The sequence below is a fragment of the Taeniopygia guttata genome, chromosome 1, assembly GCF_048771995.1.
Source record: "Taeniopygia guttata chromosome 1, bTaeGut7.mat, whole genome shotgun sequence".
In the NCBI taxonomy this organism is placed as follows: domain Eukaryota; kingdom Metazoa; phylum Chordata; class Aves; order Passeriformes; family Estrildidae; genus Taeniopygia; species Taeniopygia guttata.
In genome coordinates this window covers 67,436,474-67,453,716 of record NC_133024.1, presented here as the reverse complement: position 1 = coordinate 67,453,716, position 17,243 = coordinate 67,436,474, and the positions used below count along the sequence as shown (strand labels likewise).

Below are 17,243 nucleotides of genomic sequence, written 5' to 3'. Positions count from 1 at the left end.
AGAAATCCTCCCCAACTCTACTATAAAAAGAGGTCCAGGATGCATATGTAGAAGTAACTGTTGTCCTACCATATAACCTCCGGAGAGGGAAATGCCTTCACTTTCATTGACAAACGATAGGATTTTCTTCCAGCAACAGCCTCCAGCGCAGTTTTTCTTCGACGTTTCAAATTAATGAACATTTTATCTTAAACAAAATAAAAAAGTGCTTTGTATTACAGATTTTCACCCTGAAAAAGGAGTATCTCTACTAAAGAAAATGTGACTCCAAATGAAAATTATCTTTAGCAATTTTGATGCTCCCACAGGTTAACAGCAAGACTAGAGCCAAATCTCCTAGAGATCTATAAAATAGAAAGGAATACCACAAATATACAAGAAACTGAGAGGCAGTTCCCAGGGCATGAATCTGCTTGGAGAAGATACACTCTAGCCAAATTCACATTGTGTCCAGCCAGAAAAAAGGAAACAAGATATAAAGTGGTCTGCGGTATGTGGGAGGCTGAACTGAGGATGATCAGATAACCTTTCCACTCTCACAGGCCAAGAATCAATGAATGTTCCAAAAGAAAATATTTTTCCAGAGAGGGTTTAAGGGACCTTCAGAGAAATAGCAAAGGAAAAAGCAGAAACTTTCTGTATCACTGGTAAACAACTGTTTCATCAAACCAACAAATATTTGTCACTTCACTGGAATAATAACAACCTGCTGGAATTCATTCTTTTCCATGTGCTCTGCCCCCTGTCTCTAGTTCTGTGCCAAGTTGATGGTTTTTACCAGAGGCAATAAAACATAAAATTCATACAGTACATTGGAAAATATCTCTTTCTCCCCTGCAAAATAACATAAAATTGTGCAAAATAAAATATTCAAAGTATAAAAAATGTTTGAGTGTCTTTTTGTTGGTACCTATGGTACAGTATTTACTCACTTGAATTGCACAAGGATGATGGACATCCATTAAACAAATTCAAAATTTAATCACACTTACCATGTACATTGAAAAAAATATGCACAACACAAATAAGTAGTTTAATTACACTATTCGTGTTGTAAAGATACAGGCCTGATTCTGCAAACCTTTATTTATACAGGCTCCTTCTAATATGGGTATCCTATAGATGGGGCTGCTTATGTGAATGCAGGATGACTTCAACAGTCCCAGCTTCTCTGACTCTAATTTTAATCTCCAACTTCTCTGACTTTAATTTTCATCTAAACCTCAGTTTCTGAAAGATGAGGTTTATCTGTTTAAGATACAGTGACTGGTTATCATGATTCATCCTATGTTTCCAGTACCTTATTCCAGAGCTTAAACAGGGAAAATGAGTTGAAATTCTCTCTAAGAATGCCAACACAGAGTGCTTAGTCCACACTTCCAGATAGGAGAGAAAAGATACACCACTGAAAATACGTAATAAATGCATATTCTGATCATGAGTCATCTGTTGTAGAGGACACCCAGTAGCCACTTGGTCTTTAACAACAATGGTGCTCCAAAAATCCTGAATAGTTCTAATTGTAACAGGGTGTCCCAAAGGAGGTCTCTTCCCAAAGAGTCCTCATGCAAAAAAAGCCCTTATTCAAATACCTTTGAAATAATATCAGAAATTTCCAGATTTCACAGAAGGCTCAGACAAACCATAGGGAATTTGATCAAGGGTCCTGCTGTAAAACCGTATTAATGATTTGCATTTTTTTGAATGGTCTACCAGTTACCAGATCTGTGTAGAGCTAGGGTATTTATTTCTTCCTTATTTTGTCATAGAAATGCATAAGTACCATAGAAGAGGATGTGGGTTTCCTCTATTTAAATTATGTTTGCATCTTCTTTTTTCCCCCCAAACTAGAGTTTGACTGATTGTATCTGCTAAAACTGACTGAGGACAGCACCATCACAATATTTAGCAGACAAAAGTGATGAAATTGAACATTAACATGTCTATTGCCAACAGCATAAAACAGTCATGGAAGAAATGGCACATGGCTCCAGGCTCCCTCCTGGAGCGCCTCTCTTCCTCATTTGTCTTTTTCTGCCCATGATGGCTTCCACTTTGTGTCACAATGTAAAACTATCACACGACTGACCTTGGGACATGAGCACTGAATATGCCACAAATGGGCATCATTTCTTACCATAAACAATGACTGTTGAGTTGACAGCTTTGATGGATGGTCCACTCTTCACGTGGCAGGTGTACTGGCCTTTATCAATATCCCGCACTCTGTCGACAACGAGGATGCTGTAAAAAATGTTGGCCTCTGAATTCTTCTGGTCAATACGCTGCGTTACTGAACCTCTTTTCCTTGTCTATAAGAGCCAAAGAAATGAACAACAAAGAGCTTAATCAAACCAATTTTCATTATTAATAGGATTTTTATTTTCCTGTACTGCCACCATAAATTAATAAAAAAAATCCCAGATGTCTTTGTAGAGCACAGATAAGCAAAAGATACTTAACATTTCCAGAGGGTCAACAATAAAAAAATATAAGCAACCTTGTAGGGCAATTCACCCAAGGTGTCATGGCATCCAAACTAGTACTTTCCAGAGGAAGATCCTCCCTTTTGTATAGCCTGTCATATCAACATTCCCAGCTCCCCATTGCCATTGTCCAGCACTGCTCCTAAAAGTCCCTGAAGCCATGATATGAAGAGTAGCACATAGTTTGGTGCCTGGATTCAGTGCCATAGGGAACAGACACACAGAAGAAAAGGACATTAACAAAAGGAGGGGAGAATTCTGGAAACGTTACAGACAGAAAAGGGACTCAATTTGGCAAGGGAATAGCAGGGTGGAACTGAAGATAATGTGACTCTGAGGAGTTATTTCCTGCAGCTCCCCCTCAGCATTTGGCCTCCAAGTTTATTTAACCCAGGACATTGTTGATGTCTTATAAACACTGAGCACCCTTCAGTTACCATCTAAATAAAAACAAAACACAATTTCACAAGTGTGGTGCCCAGATAGAGCTTGGTAAGGCAGCAATGAGCAATATAATATATTTGGAGCATTTTTTGTTGCTAAGTTGTTTATTTCTGAGGCGAAAAAATGCCAGGGAAAATGGCTATAGTAAGCAATAAACAATTGCATTAATCTTCCCTATATAATGCAATCATAATTTCAGCCTGTGATTAGGTACAATGAGTGACATAATAAATGATCTTGACTTGAATCACCAGCATAAATCAAACTGACATGAAAGGAATGGGAGTTGTAAACCTTAAGCTAATGTCAAATTTCTTATCAGTTTTACACGGACTCCCTGGCAGTTATTCTGTAAGTGACAAATATTTATGAGGATGCTCCCAATGTGGGGGGTGGAGAAGCACATTCAAGATCATTCCTGTAGTTGTCAAAACAAGAGGATTGTTCGTGTGACACTTAACAAATTAGATTTTGGCTAGCTAAATCAAAATATCTTCTCTAAACATGCTCGAATTGGGTGCCTGACTGTCTGCCATTCTTTGAAATGAATGTGTTGAGCAGACAACCTCACTGAAAACTTTTTGTGTCACAAGAGAGAGCCCCTGGCTGGGACAGGGTGATAAATTTCTCTTGTTTCATCAGGTCAAAAAGAAGGTCCCAGAGATGAAACGATTCTAGCGTTTGCTCGTGATTATGCAATATAACCAGAGCACATTGTGTAAACATGTTTACTTATGAAATTAAGCATCAGAAGGAAAAAAAAAAGAAACCTTAAAGACATGTCAGCAAGGGTCAAAATGATGGAATGTAAAAAATGGCAAGCATTCCAAAGCAGAATTACTCCTGGGATGCTAATTGCAGCATGATCTGTGGGAAACCTCTGGTTTCTTCTTTCCAGCTACCGCACTCACCTCTCCAGGGTAAGTCCATGTCATCTGCACTCTGGTGTTCCAGGCTGCAGTGACAGTGCAGTTAATTGCTAGGCTGTCTCCCTTCAGCAGCTTGACAAGACGTGGGGTGCTTAACTGAACATCAAAAATGGTGTTGGCTGCATGTGACAAAGAGGGAGAACAATTAGTAATGCCAGGAGGGCAGGGTGCTTTCTGAGAGACAGGGAGTGGAGAATGTCACCTACTTTCTCTGTGTGTTAGGTACTTGGTGCTGTATGTGTGCCCACCAACAGTTGTCTCACAGCTCAGGAGCCCAATGAATCTGTAAGTTGCCTTAGGTATTCTGAAGCCTTGCATGCTGTCCCAGATTATTGTCTTGCCATCAGGAATAAGGGTTTCTCGTGGAATCTGGAAGTGCCAAACACACATCAGGAAAACAGCTCATCCTCATGTCTACTCTCTAATCAAAGTAGCCTAGCAAAAAAGGGATGGGGGAAAAGCACCCAAAAGAATGCCAATCAACATGAAAAGGATGGCATTTAATGATGTGGGTTTTTCAAGTCACATTTTCATTACAAAATAGATGAAAAACCTGGGTGAAGAATGTGAATCTTGCATTTGTTTCCAGGATTTAATTATTTATAACAGGATGTAATTTATGACACAATAGATTGACACTACCATTAGCTTCAGCAGTTGGGCTGCTATTCTGTTGGCTCCTGGTTGGCAGCTAAAGTGCTCATCTCCAGGAACCTTTGCAATTAAGTATCCTGGTTTAAACACAGAGAAACAAATACACACTTTTCAATGGAGATGACAAATGGCCTTAATTTGCTGTCATTTTGTGGCTTTAAGAAATTCCTGCCAGGATTCAATTCCATGCATGTCATATTTATTTTGCCTAAAAGACTTAAAAAATAAACAAAAAAAATATTGCCATGTGGGATCAAATGTTCACTTCATCAGCAGTATGAGTTATCTTTTACATTATGATCCTTTGCACTTTAAGCCCCATTTTAATAAGGTATCACGAAAACCCTGAAAAAGTAAAACCTTACATAGCCATTGAAGCTCAGAAAAAACCTCTCATTTTCAGATCATGCTATTTTGTTACACCTTATTGATGGACTAAATGCCACCATTTAGATAGCACAGAGATCAGCCATGAGTGCAAAGCCTGGATATGACTCTACTTTGATAACACCCGTTTTAATGGTAAAAATAAGATATTTTTAAAGAAGGGACAGAGTAGAGTTTAAATGAATTATGGCTAAAGGAAGATCCCTGGATCAGCTAAGTACCTTGCAGCCCATCACTTCCCACTGTGCACCAGTCTCACCGTGTCCCTTCATCCTTTCTTCCCCTTTATTTAAGCAGAGGACTTAGGTGCTGGACAGCCCTTTCCTTCCTACAAGCAAAGCCAGCATAGGTGGCTGTCAGGGGCTGGGGGAAGCATGAATGTCTGTCTCCTTCCCATGTGGTGCAGCTTCTCCCTACCACAGGGCACCCTCGATGCTGCCTGCTCACCCTATACAGACAGACACCCTCGAGATCACACTCGCTCATCGCATGCCATTTCCTCCAAAACAACTAAGTTCATGATGAATCAAATGAGCAATAAATACAGAGCACAAAATGACGTGGTAGAATTCCTTATCTTTACAACAGCTGATAAGATGCTATAATAAGCATGCAAATCACAGGGAAGTGTGTGCAGCACACACACAAATAAAGCCCATTACGTTACAGCCTGCTGGCTACCATTCAACAATATCTTGGTCCCTACAAGCTCTGTTGCCATTCCTATTCTAAACAAAACACATTTTCAACTTTGGTGTAACTAGTTCATAGTTATGTTTTCATGAGCTTCAATTGGATATATCCTCTTCCTGCTTTGGTGAAAATCAAACTATTTCTGTACAAGTCTTCATGAAGAAAGTGAAGCCAGAGGGTGAGAGTCTTCTGGACTGGTATTTCCCACGGAATGCATTCACTGCACATTCATTACTTAATTGATGTATTACTGATTTTGTATTTGCCTTATTTCAGGAATGCAAAAGTAACCAAAACACCCAGAAGAGTCCTATTTTGCAACTTGTAATTTTGTGAGGTGTCTGTATATCCACTGGGCTTACTTATCCTGAAGGCAAATCTTTGCTGGGACAGTTTACTCATCTGACACTCCTCAAAACCACTAGAGCTACATCTTTTTCATAGATTTTTTTTGCATCTCTGAGACTAAGAAGTTACACCCAGTCACCTGTGAAAGCATAACACAACACTAAGTTATGTGAAGGAAAACTTCAGAAAACTGAGGTCTCTGACTAGCAAAAGAGCACTGTGACATAGCTGGTCTTTGACCAAATCTGTTGGAGGGGAAAAACCCAAGATGTTGCAGCAAGTCCCTTTTGGAGGATGGAAATAGCAGTACTTTGCCTCAGATGAGAAGATGGATGGAGGCTGGGTGCTCAGCCTAAAGCCCTTCACAGCTCTTCCCTCACTCCCTGCTTGCTTCAGCTCCTTACCCAGCTATTTCTCCATGCTGTTCTTGGCCAACCTGACTGGCTCAGATTACCTGTTTCCCACCCTCAGAGGACCACAGCTGTTTTGCTCTGCCTAAACCAGCTTTCAGACCACCAGCTACAAACATGGTATTGTCATCACCATACTGATCACTGTGTGGATTGTACAAGACAGAGGATCCAAGAATAACACAGTAATTTAGGCTGGAAGGGACTTTCAGAGGTCATCTGGTCCTGCCCCTATGCAGAGCACGGCCAGTGCTGTTCAAGGCCTTGTCAAAAATCTTGGCCATTTGGTCATCACAGAGAGAAGTAGAAAAGCTATGAAGAAACACTGTGCTATAACAGTGAGACTTCTACTGAAGTAGCAGAAAATAAATTCAGCCACAATAATAGCTTTCAGATGAGAACCAACAGTGAGTCAGAGGCATTCAAAGAATCAGCTTGTTGCGCCGGCTGCAGTAAAGATGGAATTTATTGTCTACATACTAATCTCTGTGAACCCTATCACTGTGTCTCCCAGTGCATTCTTGGCCTTTTACCTTCTTTGTACTTTGTTTCAAATGCAACTATTTTTGGTATAGCCTGTGCCTCCTTCTTTGCTCAATCTTTGCTGAATGTTTTCGGTACCTGGTGGCATTAGCACAGTACAGCCACATACTGTGTATGTAAATATGGTCAAGAGTTATAGTCAAGCTGTGGTTCCCCACATGTCCAAAGGCAGATTGCATTGGAAAGAGACAAATAAAAGTTTAATAAAAATGTACATTAGCTTTTTGAATGTTTGGATTTTCTTTCATGTTTCCCCTTCCACCAATTTGTGAAGGATGAGGTGTCATTATTAAGAATTCAGATTGTCTGTCTGTGTGATTCACAAGATCCCTTGGGGTTTTTTGCACTTTTTATTCCTTGTACTGAAGCTTATTTACTTCTATTTCTATGAATGTCATTGTCTTTATGATAGAGAGTCCAAAAGGATTCTCATAAAGCAAATGGATTAAATCATTGTATCAAAAGGTTTATCATTTCCATTTATCAAGATAAGAGCAAATGAAGAGGTAAGAGAAGTGCACAGTTTACTTGCAATAAAGTTTATCTTATTTTATGGATCCTGAATGAAACTTCCAGAATCACGCTGATAGGAATGATGGTGTCAGCGTCTCTGAATATCTAACTATTAAGCATTAGATCAAAACTATTAATTGATTTCACAATTCTTCATATGATAAGGAAAAGGCCATCAGCTGCTGCAGATAAAGTTTATATTGGGACTTGAAGGCTGAATTTGAAATAGGAATTAAAAGCTTCATCCTCATTTTCCAGTCTATGTTTTATTAGCTTCTTGATTTTTGAAGACTCCCCCATCCTATGTGATTGCTATGCTATAAAATACAATCTGCACAAATGTTCAGCCTGAAAATGAAAGAAAGACAGTATCTAAAAAGGTTTGACTAAGGTAAAGATGAAGTTTGAGTAAAAAAATAGATTGTAGTGTTGAACATGGATAACAAACATTTCCCACATTGGTCCACTAAAACTAAGAAGTAGCACTGCAAAGAAACAAATGCTGGAGGCAATGCAACTGTACGGAGTCCTTCCAGAAGAGAGAGATTATCAAAAATATTTTGTATTTTTACTTCCTGGTAATATAGAAGGCAGATGACACTAAAGCTGGTATTTTCTTTCCAGTTCCAGAGGACTGCATTATAGGGACACCAAATTCTTTCTTTATCACTGATGGAAAACACAAAATAGCTCTTGCCATTTCTCCAGAAGTAGTATGCCTACAGCTGTGGAATGCATTTAAGACATCTCTTAATTGCTCTGTGAGTAAAACTGTGCTGGATTTTTCATATAATGGTGTCATAGAAGATAAATAAAGTAAGATATGATGTAATGTATTGCAGCTTACATGTTTCAGGAAATTCTAGGATTAATTAGGGAACACATTTATTTTTCCTGGAATGCAAAACATGCAAGCAACCAATCCTTTCTTTCAAGACTTGGCTCTACCTCCTCTTTCTCCTTCTGAGAGTATTACATCTGTTTTTGATAGTATAAAGCTGTGCCTTATACTACGAGCCCAAGCTAAAGGCAAGTTGATATGAAAAAAAAAGAGAGTAGCTATGTTTCAATCTTCTACAAATAATGAGAAATTTTAAAAAATTTGTTTAATGAGAGAAACCTGACAGGAATTTTCTCAGCTAGAAATCTAATATGCCGAGATTTCAGATGCAACATTAAAGTACCCAAATAAATTTCCACTTTACAACACCCCTTCTATGGAAAGCTAAGTCTCACTTTCTTTTGATTCTATATTGCCACACAACCTTGTGCATCTTCTTGCAAGAGATCTGTGTGTGTGTGTTTGTGTGTGTGTGTGTGTACCTACACACATAGGGTAACATCATGGGTCAGATCACTTTCTTTTCTCTGCATTTTGTTCTCTTTCATGGGATTTAACAGGTGAAAACCAAGCAGCAAAATCAGTATCTATATTAGCAAGGCAGCTAATAGAAAGAATTGATAAAATTTGTGGTTGGTGTAAAGCTCTGCAGTCAAAGAATAATCAAAGACTTGTGTTGGGCTAGATAAGCATCTTACGGCGGTATTGTTTGGCAATTGCATGCTATTCTATAAAGAGACAAACCTCTTTTCCTTTTAACAGTGATGAACTTTCATTGCCACTATGTACATAACTCCCATTATTTAGAAATAAAACTTCTTTACCACTTCCACCTAATTTTTCAGCAAAAAAAAGTAATTTTTAAAAAATGCCCCATTCTCTGTCTTGGTACTAGGTACTTTACTATGTACATATGGTTCAGTTAGCTGTTCATGTAATTTTTAAGGCATCTAAGAGACAAGTTTTCCCAAAACATGGAAATATCTTTTTTTTTTCCCCAAAAACTAGTCCCATCACATCAAACTTTACATTTTCTCTGCAACATTTTCCCACAAAGAAAAGCCATCCCTTGTCTAAGTGCGCTCATATGTAAAAGGAAGCAGCAAGGTCTCTAGTGGGAGTAGAGGTTGGGCAAAGGCTTGCAAAGATCCTTGTACAGCTACAGCAAGTCCCCAGGGACTCACCGGCTGTTCCAGAGGACAGAAGAGGAAAAGGGAGGAAGGGCAGGGGAAGAGGTGGGAGGAAATCTCTTCTCCTAACAAGAAATTCCTTCCTGGGCTTAAGAAACTTTTGTCAGTGACGGTTTAATAAAATAGTATGAAAAGTTTAAGTTTCTTCAGAAAATCCCCACCCTTTGTAGGAGATTTGATGAAGCCCTTCTGTGCAACTCAAAATGAAGCCTCCAGGGTTGAAATATTTCTGAACACATTGACACCCAGAAACATCACATAAGAAATATTAAATTGTTAAAATATTTCAAAAGCATGACAATAGCTGTAAACAAACAAACAAAAACATTGCCCACAGTAACATTTTCAGAGCATGTTTGGATAGAGGTACCTTTTTTAAAGTAACAGCAATGTTTGGATCTGTGACTCTGCATGGAATGATCACTTCTCTTCCTACAGCCATGTTTATTATTTTAGGGATATCACTGTGCATCTCTACAAATGGATTGCTTGTATCTGCAAAAGAAGAAAAATAAAGGTTAATACATGAAATCTTAAGGCAGTGTACAGGAATTGTAATGCTGCATACAGACTTAAAAAAAGAGGCTTGCCCTGTTTGTAATGAAAGCTAAACAAAGTCCTGAAAACAATCTTCCATTTACTTTTGTCTAAATACCTTCATCAAATTATTACTAAGTATTTGAAGATGTATATATCATTCAATAACAGTATCAGTACTTTGAAATCTTCTTTAAATTTCAGGGCAGTTGAAGTCCATTTTTTTCCATTACAGCAACATCTCTACTGCTGAGTTATGTGCTTCTTATTTAATGGCATTTGTATCTTTTTATCATCAGGAAAAGTAAATATATGGGAAGTGAGCTGAAATTAACTTATCAGGATCACCCTATAAAGCAGATATTCCCGCTGTCTGCAAAGAAATTGATAGAAAAAATTCACACTGAGTCAATCAGGGGAAAGAATCTACCGTGATTATCCAGTTATTTTTTCACCTCTGAGAATATGGACTAGAGAGAGTTAATTCTTCTCCTCCTTCCCACTATCACAATACCTATGTGTCTCTTTTTTATGTGACAAGGTAAATGAAAATGCCAGGAAAACATTAATTCCTCTTGACTCAAAACTAAAGCTTGGCAGAGTAATTTACCGTCCCTTGAACAATCCCTTTAACAAAGGGCATTGTCATAAATAGCTTGCGCTGGGAACAGGGAACATTGCTGCGGCTATTGTTTGGACCACTTAACAAAGAGGGGCTTAAGCCACAGGCTCTGGCTCCAAATCTTCTTTGCAGGTGTTCAGATCTGAAGTTTCAGTTTAGCTCATATTGCAGATAGACTACCTCCAAATTCACATAAGGTTTGGTTTTTAACTCCTAAAAAAAGCAGAACATTAAGATCTTTATTCTGTGCTTATCTACAGCTCTAATGTTTTTTCAGGCAAATCCCATTATTTTAACTCAGTCAAAAATCTTAGAAATAACAATGGAAATCTTTCTTGGATAATAAATGGTAAAGTAAGCAAGAACCAATCCCTTATAAAACCTCAAACTGCAACACTTGATTTAAGTGTTCTGGCCCCAGACTTCTGCATGTTGACCTATGTTCACTCAAGTAGTTCTTCAAGTAAGTTACTTTTGCTTGTCTTTCAAAAGTATGACATGCACTTCCCAGGGTCATCAAAATGTTCTGCCCTTAGGATCCTCTTTCTTACTATATGCAATAATATTTTTGTTTGAGACATCAAACAGGAAGAGAAATGGATTCTGCTCTAATTTATACCAGGGAGAATCCTAAGGCAGAGAATCTCAAATGTACTCCAGGATACAGAAAAGGTTTTGCTAAAGTGGTTTAATGAAACAGTTACACAAACTTTCTGAAATGAAACCCACAAAGTATTATTTAATAGTAGGTATTAAAGGTTCACTGAGATAGCAAAAGGAACTTATGACTAATAGAGGATACACATGTAATAAAAAATGCCCTGAGGACCTGTTAGGCTGACATTTCCTCTGCAGGACGATTTAAGGAAAGACCAAGAATGAACCTGTTTGTAGCACAGGGAAAAGAACCTTTTTTGTTTCGGGGACTGCAGCCACAGAAGAGGTCACCTGCCCCTTAACATGACCAGACAAACCGAATTACTACTCCCCGAAGACTCGTTTGTCTTTGTCCCAAAATTAAGAGCTTCTGCCCAAAACCAGCAAGCTTTGCAGAGTGGTTTCCTGTAGCATAATCTCCAGATCATTGTAAGTGTGAGGAAGAGCCATTCTGGGGACTGCCGGTACTGTCTGCAGACAGTATCACCACTGACTGATGCCAATATCGAGGCAGTGGGGGTTGTGCACCTCAGACCTCACAGGATTCCTGGCCATCCAAAGGCAGGGACAGGAAACCAGCATAAAACACTATGTTTGGCTTTTCTTTCTTCTTAGTGGAAATGCATGTCCACATATGAAGAAGCCAACAAAGTGCTGTATGAAATGGTCAAAGCACTCTGGTTGCCCTTCGTGGGCTCCAAGGCTTGGTCACAGCCTCTCCTGGTACACTCCCTGCCTTGTGCGCCAAGGCGTCGCCGTGCCCCCGCTATTCGCGTGCAGAGCTCCCATTGACATCACCGGGGACTTCCGCCATGGGCCAGAGGGCAATTGATGGCCCCAAGTGCTCCAAATGTCTTCCTGCTTTTGATTAAAAGAAATACGCATCATGTTTCCTAGCACAGTTTTGTTTTCATAATGAGCGTGGAGGCTTTTCCTGATTCCCTTTGATTTTATTCTCCTTCCATCGTAAAGGCCCTAACGGGATATTCTTGGTGCCTCAAGATCAGAATCTGGTGCAGGCTTTACCAGTCTGGATCAGGCAAAGCTGAACACACAGGAGAGCCACGGCAGATTATACCACCTTGGCAGAGTTTGCCAACAACATGGAATTCTTCTGTCCCCCAAGCAATAGCTCTCCTTGCCTTTTCTTTTACTTTTTCCTTCCCATCACAACCACAGCTACTACCCTAGCCATTAGCTCCCACTACATTTCCTCTCAATTTCTTCCTTAGGGGAGGTAAATGAACCTTCCCCACATAGCTGATTGGCAGCACATCTGGCATGACTTAATTTCCCACCAGCAGTCTTTTGGGCCAGCTCCATTCTATGTTCAGAAAGCTCTATGTTACAGACTGACCTATCTTGAAGACCACATCCAGGTTACACATTCAGCTTCACTGAGATTTGGAATGGAAGATCTAAGGGGTTGACCTTGTTTTTATGAATTATTGATCTGGGTTGTTGGTTTACTTTGTTGGTTTTTTTTTTTTTTTTTTAGAGCTGCCTGTAAAGTTAGAAAAATGAAAGCTGGATAGCCAGAATATTTATGTGTGTTAAAGGTTACTTTAAAAATCAGTTTAGTGTATTTTAAAATTATGCCTAGAATGAATGACTGTGTGCTGGGTTGGCTGTGTTCCTTACAATATCTCTCAGTTGCAATCAACATGAAACCACAAAGAGCACTCATGAAATCACAAAATTCATGAAGGTCATTTGCTATATTGTTAAAGAACATAAATAGCAGCTTTTTTGCTAAGCTGGTTGGCAGCCAGATAAAAATTTGATAAGAGACTTAGCACAAGCAATATTATGTCTGGTATCAGTAACCTGTCTAGGCTATTTATGGGGTTTGCACAAACAACTAAATTAGCCAACATTGAAATGCCAAATTCAGAAACGGTGGAGAGGGTTTTTCTTTCCACAAGATTCAGCTACTGTTCTTGGGTTTGTTTTGTTTTTAATAATCTGTGCTATGTAAGTCAGAGGACTTACACATACATTGGCAAGAAGAAAAGTCTCTGCAGGAAAATCTAAGCTCCTTGAAATCTCTAAAAGCTCTGAAGTACTTCCAAAATACCTGCTTACATTAGGATCATCCTTAAGATTCTTTTCAGGCTAAAAGAGGTGAAATATTTTCATCACATTCACATAACACCCTTTTCCCTCATGTGAAAGGACCACAGTCTTTAGTAAAGAACAGACATGCAGACTTCATTGAAGTTCATGGTCCAATTGCCACATTCCCTTTCCATTGAAGGGACTAAATCTCCTTAACTTTATTTATCCCAGATAAATTATTGGGGCTGTTCAGAAATAATTCCAAAAGAATCTTGCACACCAAGAGTCATTCCAGCCTCACTTGCACATCTACAAAGCATTTCTCACTGAACTAGGAGCCAAACCATTAGTGTTGTCTCTGGTGAGAAAAGGGGAATTTTGCAATGGGATTCATCTGACTTGCTTTAGACATCTGCTTTACCATGAGATTAATCATGCCCTAGGAAATGTGTCTGTTGAACCGGTTCATATGCCTAATTTCGTTAAAGGAAAACAATCTCATTTTGTATGTCTTATTCTAGAAGAAAGGTTGTTCCACTCTTGCCTCTTGTAAAACTCCTAAATAACACTCTTCAAATACAATGTATGACAAAACCTCGAAAAAAAACGGAGACATAAAGTATTCCCCTCCTTTTTTGTTTTTCTTTCTTTTACCTGGACTTACGTGATTATTAATTTATATCTAGAGCACATTCTGACACAATGAATTTCTAATACAATTGCACAACAATTTTTAGGCAAAGTTTGTTTTACTTTGAGACTAGTTACACTGCACTATTGTCAACACAGGACCATGACACAAATAAAACACAGCTAAAAATCTTCAGGAAAAATAGTCATATTAGCCAGGAAATCCACAACAGAGCTATTACTATGTTCAGCAAGCAATCCCTAGAAAGGCTAACGGATGTTAGGAATGCTCCTTCAGATATATCCCTCCATTTGGTGGATCACACTGGAAAAGTGTTTGTTTCAGTAGGAGCTATGAGCCTTGGTGAGGGAGCAGGACCATGGAGGGGTCAGTGCAGAGTGCTGGATGCTGCCAAAGTGTCCGCACATGCTCTGCTCCTCACGGTGTCCTGTGATACTGAGTCCATGTACACGCAATGACAAAAGCGCGGCAATTATAGGCCATTGACGTCAGCAAGTCCTAGAGGTCTCTGTTTTGTAACAGGAACCTCATTAGAAACTAAAAATGTGTCCACATACTTGATACAGCTGCAACATAGTTTAATTCCAATGAGTTTCCTCTTCATAACAGAAGCGCTATCATAGTATTGAGTCCGACGGTGTAAGCCAAAACCGTACTGCTCATATGTTAAAACTGTGCCAAAAGCAAACACAAAAAAAGGCACGGAGAGGAAGAGTTTCCCAGGCCTGAGCAGGTTCTTTTATCAGTGTGTTATTTATAAATAAGAAGAAAAAGGAAAAAGAAGAAAAATCTCCCTTTCTGTTAGCTCTCAGGGTGCTTTGTCTTACTGCTTTTTTTACACTTTGAATTATTTTGACTGTGATGCTTCTGATTTAAAGAGACCCTTTTGCAGAACTCTTTGGATACCCTCCATGTTCTGCAACAATAGTATCTTTAGGATTACAGGAGTCAATCCATTCAAGCTAATTCTTAAATACATGTCAGTTCTGGGTCTGGATCCAGCTATCTGTCAGCAGGAGGACCTCCCAGAGAGGTGCCCAGGAAGTTCTAAAACACTCAAAATCTGCAGCATACAACTTTACTGTTAGAAAATGAGCTTAGAATCCCAGATGTTTTGGGGATTTCGAAGGCCTACATTTTGAACAATTCCCTAATGATAAAGCCCTTCATTTTGGACTGCTGAGCCCAAGACACACATCAAACCAAATACATACAATTAGTGGGCATGTTTGACATTCTAGGCATTGGTGGGCACAAGGACTCTCAGGACCTGTACCTTTAATTATACCACTCTGATTTGCCTCACCTTGCTTAAATCCTTTCAAAGCAAGAAATTTATTCTAAGCTTGTTCTCCAGATTTCTTGAAAAGTAGGTGATGAACAGTACATACCAGAAGATTCTTTTGTTCTCTGTTAAGTATAGAAAGAGAATAGACAACTAACCCAGCCTAGAGGTCTGATTTTAAAATATGTCTCATTCTGCAAGGAAAAGTAACAAAAAGATATACACTACAGGATTATGAGAAAAGACAAGGAGAGGGAGAACACTGGCCAGGAAATGGGCTACTGCCCGAGAGCCAAATAGTTTTACTTTGAGAAGTATTCTGTTCTGTGTTGCAGAAGAATTAAGATTTCACTTTTGTATATTACTAGCCAAAAGCAGTTTTCATCACAGAAAATAGCAACACTTCAACTTGAATCACAGTTTGCTTAAATTCATGCAAAAATCTAACTTTGATATATCAATGTAATTGAACTTACAATATTTTCTCTGTCATACAATGGGAGCAATCATTCAAAGGCAAGAAATTATGACAGTAGAGAATTAAGAGTACTACACATTTTTGAAGACATTGAACGAGCTCCAGCAATTGAAAAGTGCCTTGGAGATATTGGGACAAAGCAGACAGAAAGAAAAGCCCTTAGTATTGTCCCCAGGGAAATTTACATGGGATTCAGAACAGCCTGCTGATAATTTGGTGTTTCTTAAATGTCTTTATTCCATCATTATCTCTTTTCAAGCAGAAAATTCCCTATGCCTCACTGCAATGTATTCAGTGTGTGTTCATTGCAAATCTTTCCTTTTTACTGGTAGGCTGTATTTTCCCTTACAAAAAAAAAATCTCGGAGCAGTTTTGGGTCTGAGACAGGGGAGAAATTGGCAAAGAGGCTTTGCTTCATTTAAGATTTTTTCCATGGCTCGTGGGGAAAGTCAGGCCATCAGTTTTCTGGAGGCTAAGATGAAGACTCTTAAGAGAATTAATTTCCCTTGCTTAATGTCTCAATTCCTGAGCTGTGTGGGGTCAAGAGTTGACGAGACACTGTGCACTGACTCCCCTCTGCAACTCAGTACTGACCTCTCCAGCTGAAAGAAGGGTGGTGTCAGGACTAGCTCCTCCAAGGCAAGTCACCAGCCTGCTTCTCCTTGACCCCCAAAAACAGGACTTCAGAAATGCTTCAAGTCATCCTGGGGCCTATGGGACTTGCAGTCTCCTTCTCATTGTCTTGTGTCTTCTTTTTGTCTATTCCAGATATTTTCTGCTGTAGCATATATTCATCACTGAACCAAAGAACTAGGTTTATTGTGGTCTGGTCTTTGGGGTTTTTTTTTGTTTTGGTTTTTTTTTTTTTTTTTTTTTAATCCAGTTCATATTCAGTATCACTCTAATTACGGAAATGAAGAACATTTTTAAAACAATAAGTGATGACTTCCTGTACAAACAATATCAACTTTCCTGATTCAGATTCTGTGTTTGTAAATAGCAACTATTTGTTCTCATCTGCAGCATGCTAAGACATGGGAAACAGGCACCTTGGTGATCCACATGGAGCTAATATGGGAAATGGATTGACACAACGTCCTGTCACAGGAAACAATACAAAACTAGGAGGGACCCAAATTTCACAAATGTTTATTTCCTAAACACCCACAAATTAATGCAAAGTAAAACTAAACTCAGGAAAGAGAGTCTTCACGGAGGATTTTGTTACCCTGGGACACAATTAACACTTCAATGTTAAGAAATTTGTTTTTGATCAAAATTACTGTCAAATTCAGAAAATTTGGTCTAAGTTTGCTACAGGTTTGTTCCTTAAACATTTTACTACTTTTTTGGCAATTAAGGTAGGAGGAGTTATAAAATCTAGCCTTCTCTTCAACAGTAACATCAAGATTTGTAACTGAATGTCCCTGAAAAACCAACAAAACCAAGACACTTAGGCAGCCTTCTTTAAATTATAAGAGGGGATGGAAGGACAGGGGTTGGCATGGGAGTGTCG

The 17,243-nt window shown here is 38.9% G+C and overlaps 1 protein-coding gene across 1 annotated transcript in view; it reads right to left on the bottom strand.

Moving 5' to 3' along the window:
• Positions 1-17,243, bottom strand: part of FLT1 (fms related receptor tyrosine kinase 1) — a 107,882-nt gene that overhangs the window by 73,076 nt on the left and 17,563 nt on the right. The window contains exons 4-8 of the mRNA XM_002192895.7: positions 9,809-9,933; positions 4,066-4,228; positions 3,842-3,978; positions 2,138-2,312; positions 70-187 (exon numbers count right to left, since the gene is read on the bottom strand). Coding sequence (XP_002192931.6) covers positions 70-187; positions 2,138-2,312; positions 3,842-3,978; positions 4,066-4,228; positions 9,809-9,933 — 718 coding nt within the window. The remainder of the gene's footprint in view (positions 1-69; positions 188-2,137; positions 2,313-3,841; positions 3,979-4,065; positions 4,229-9,808; positions 9,934-17,243) is intronic.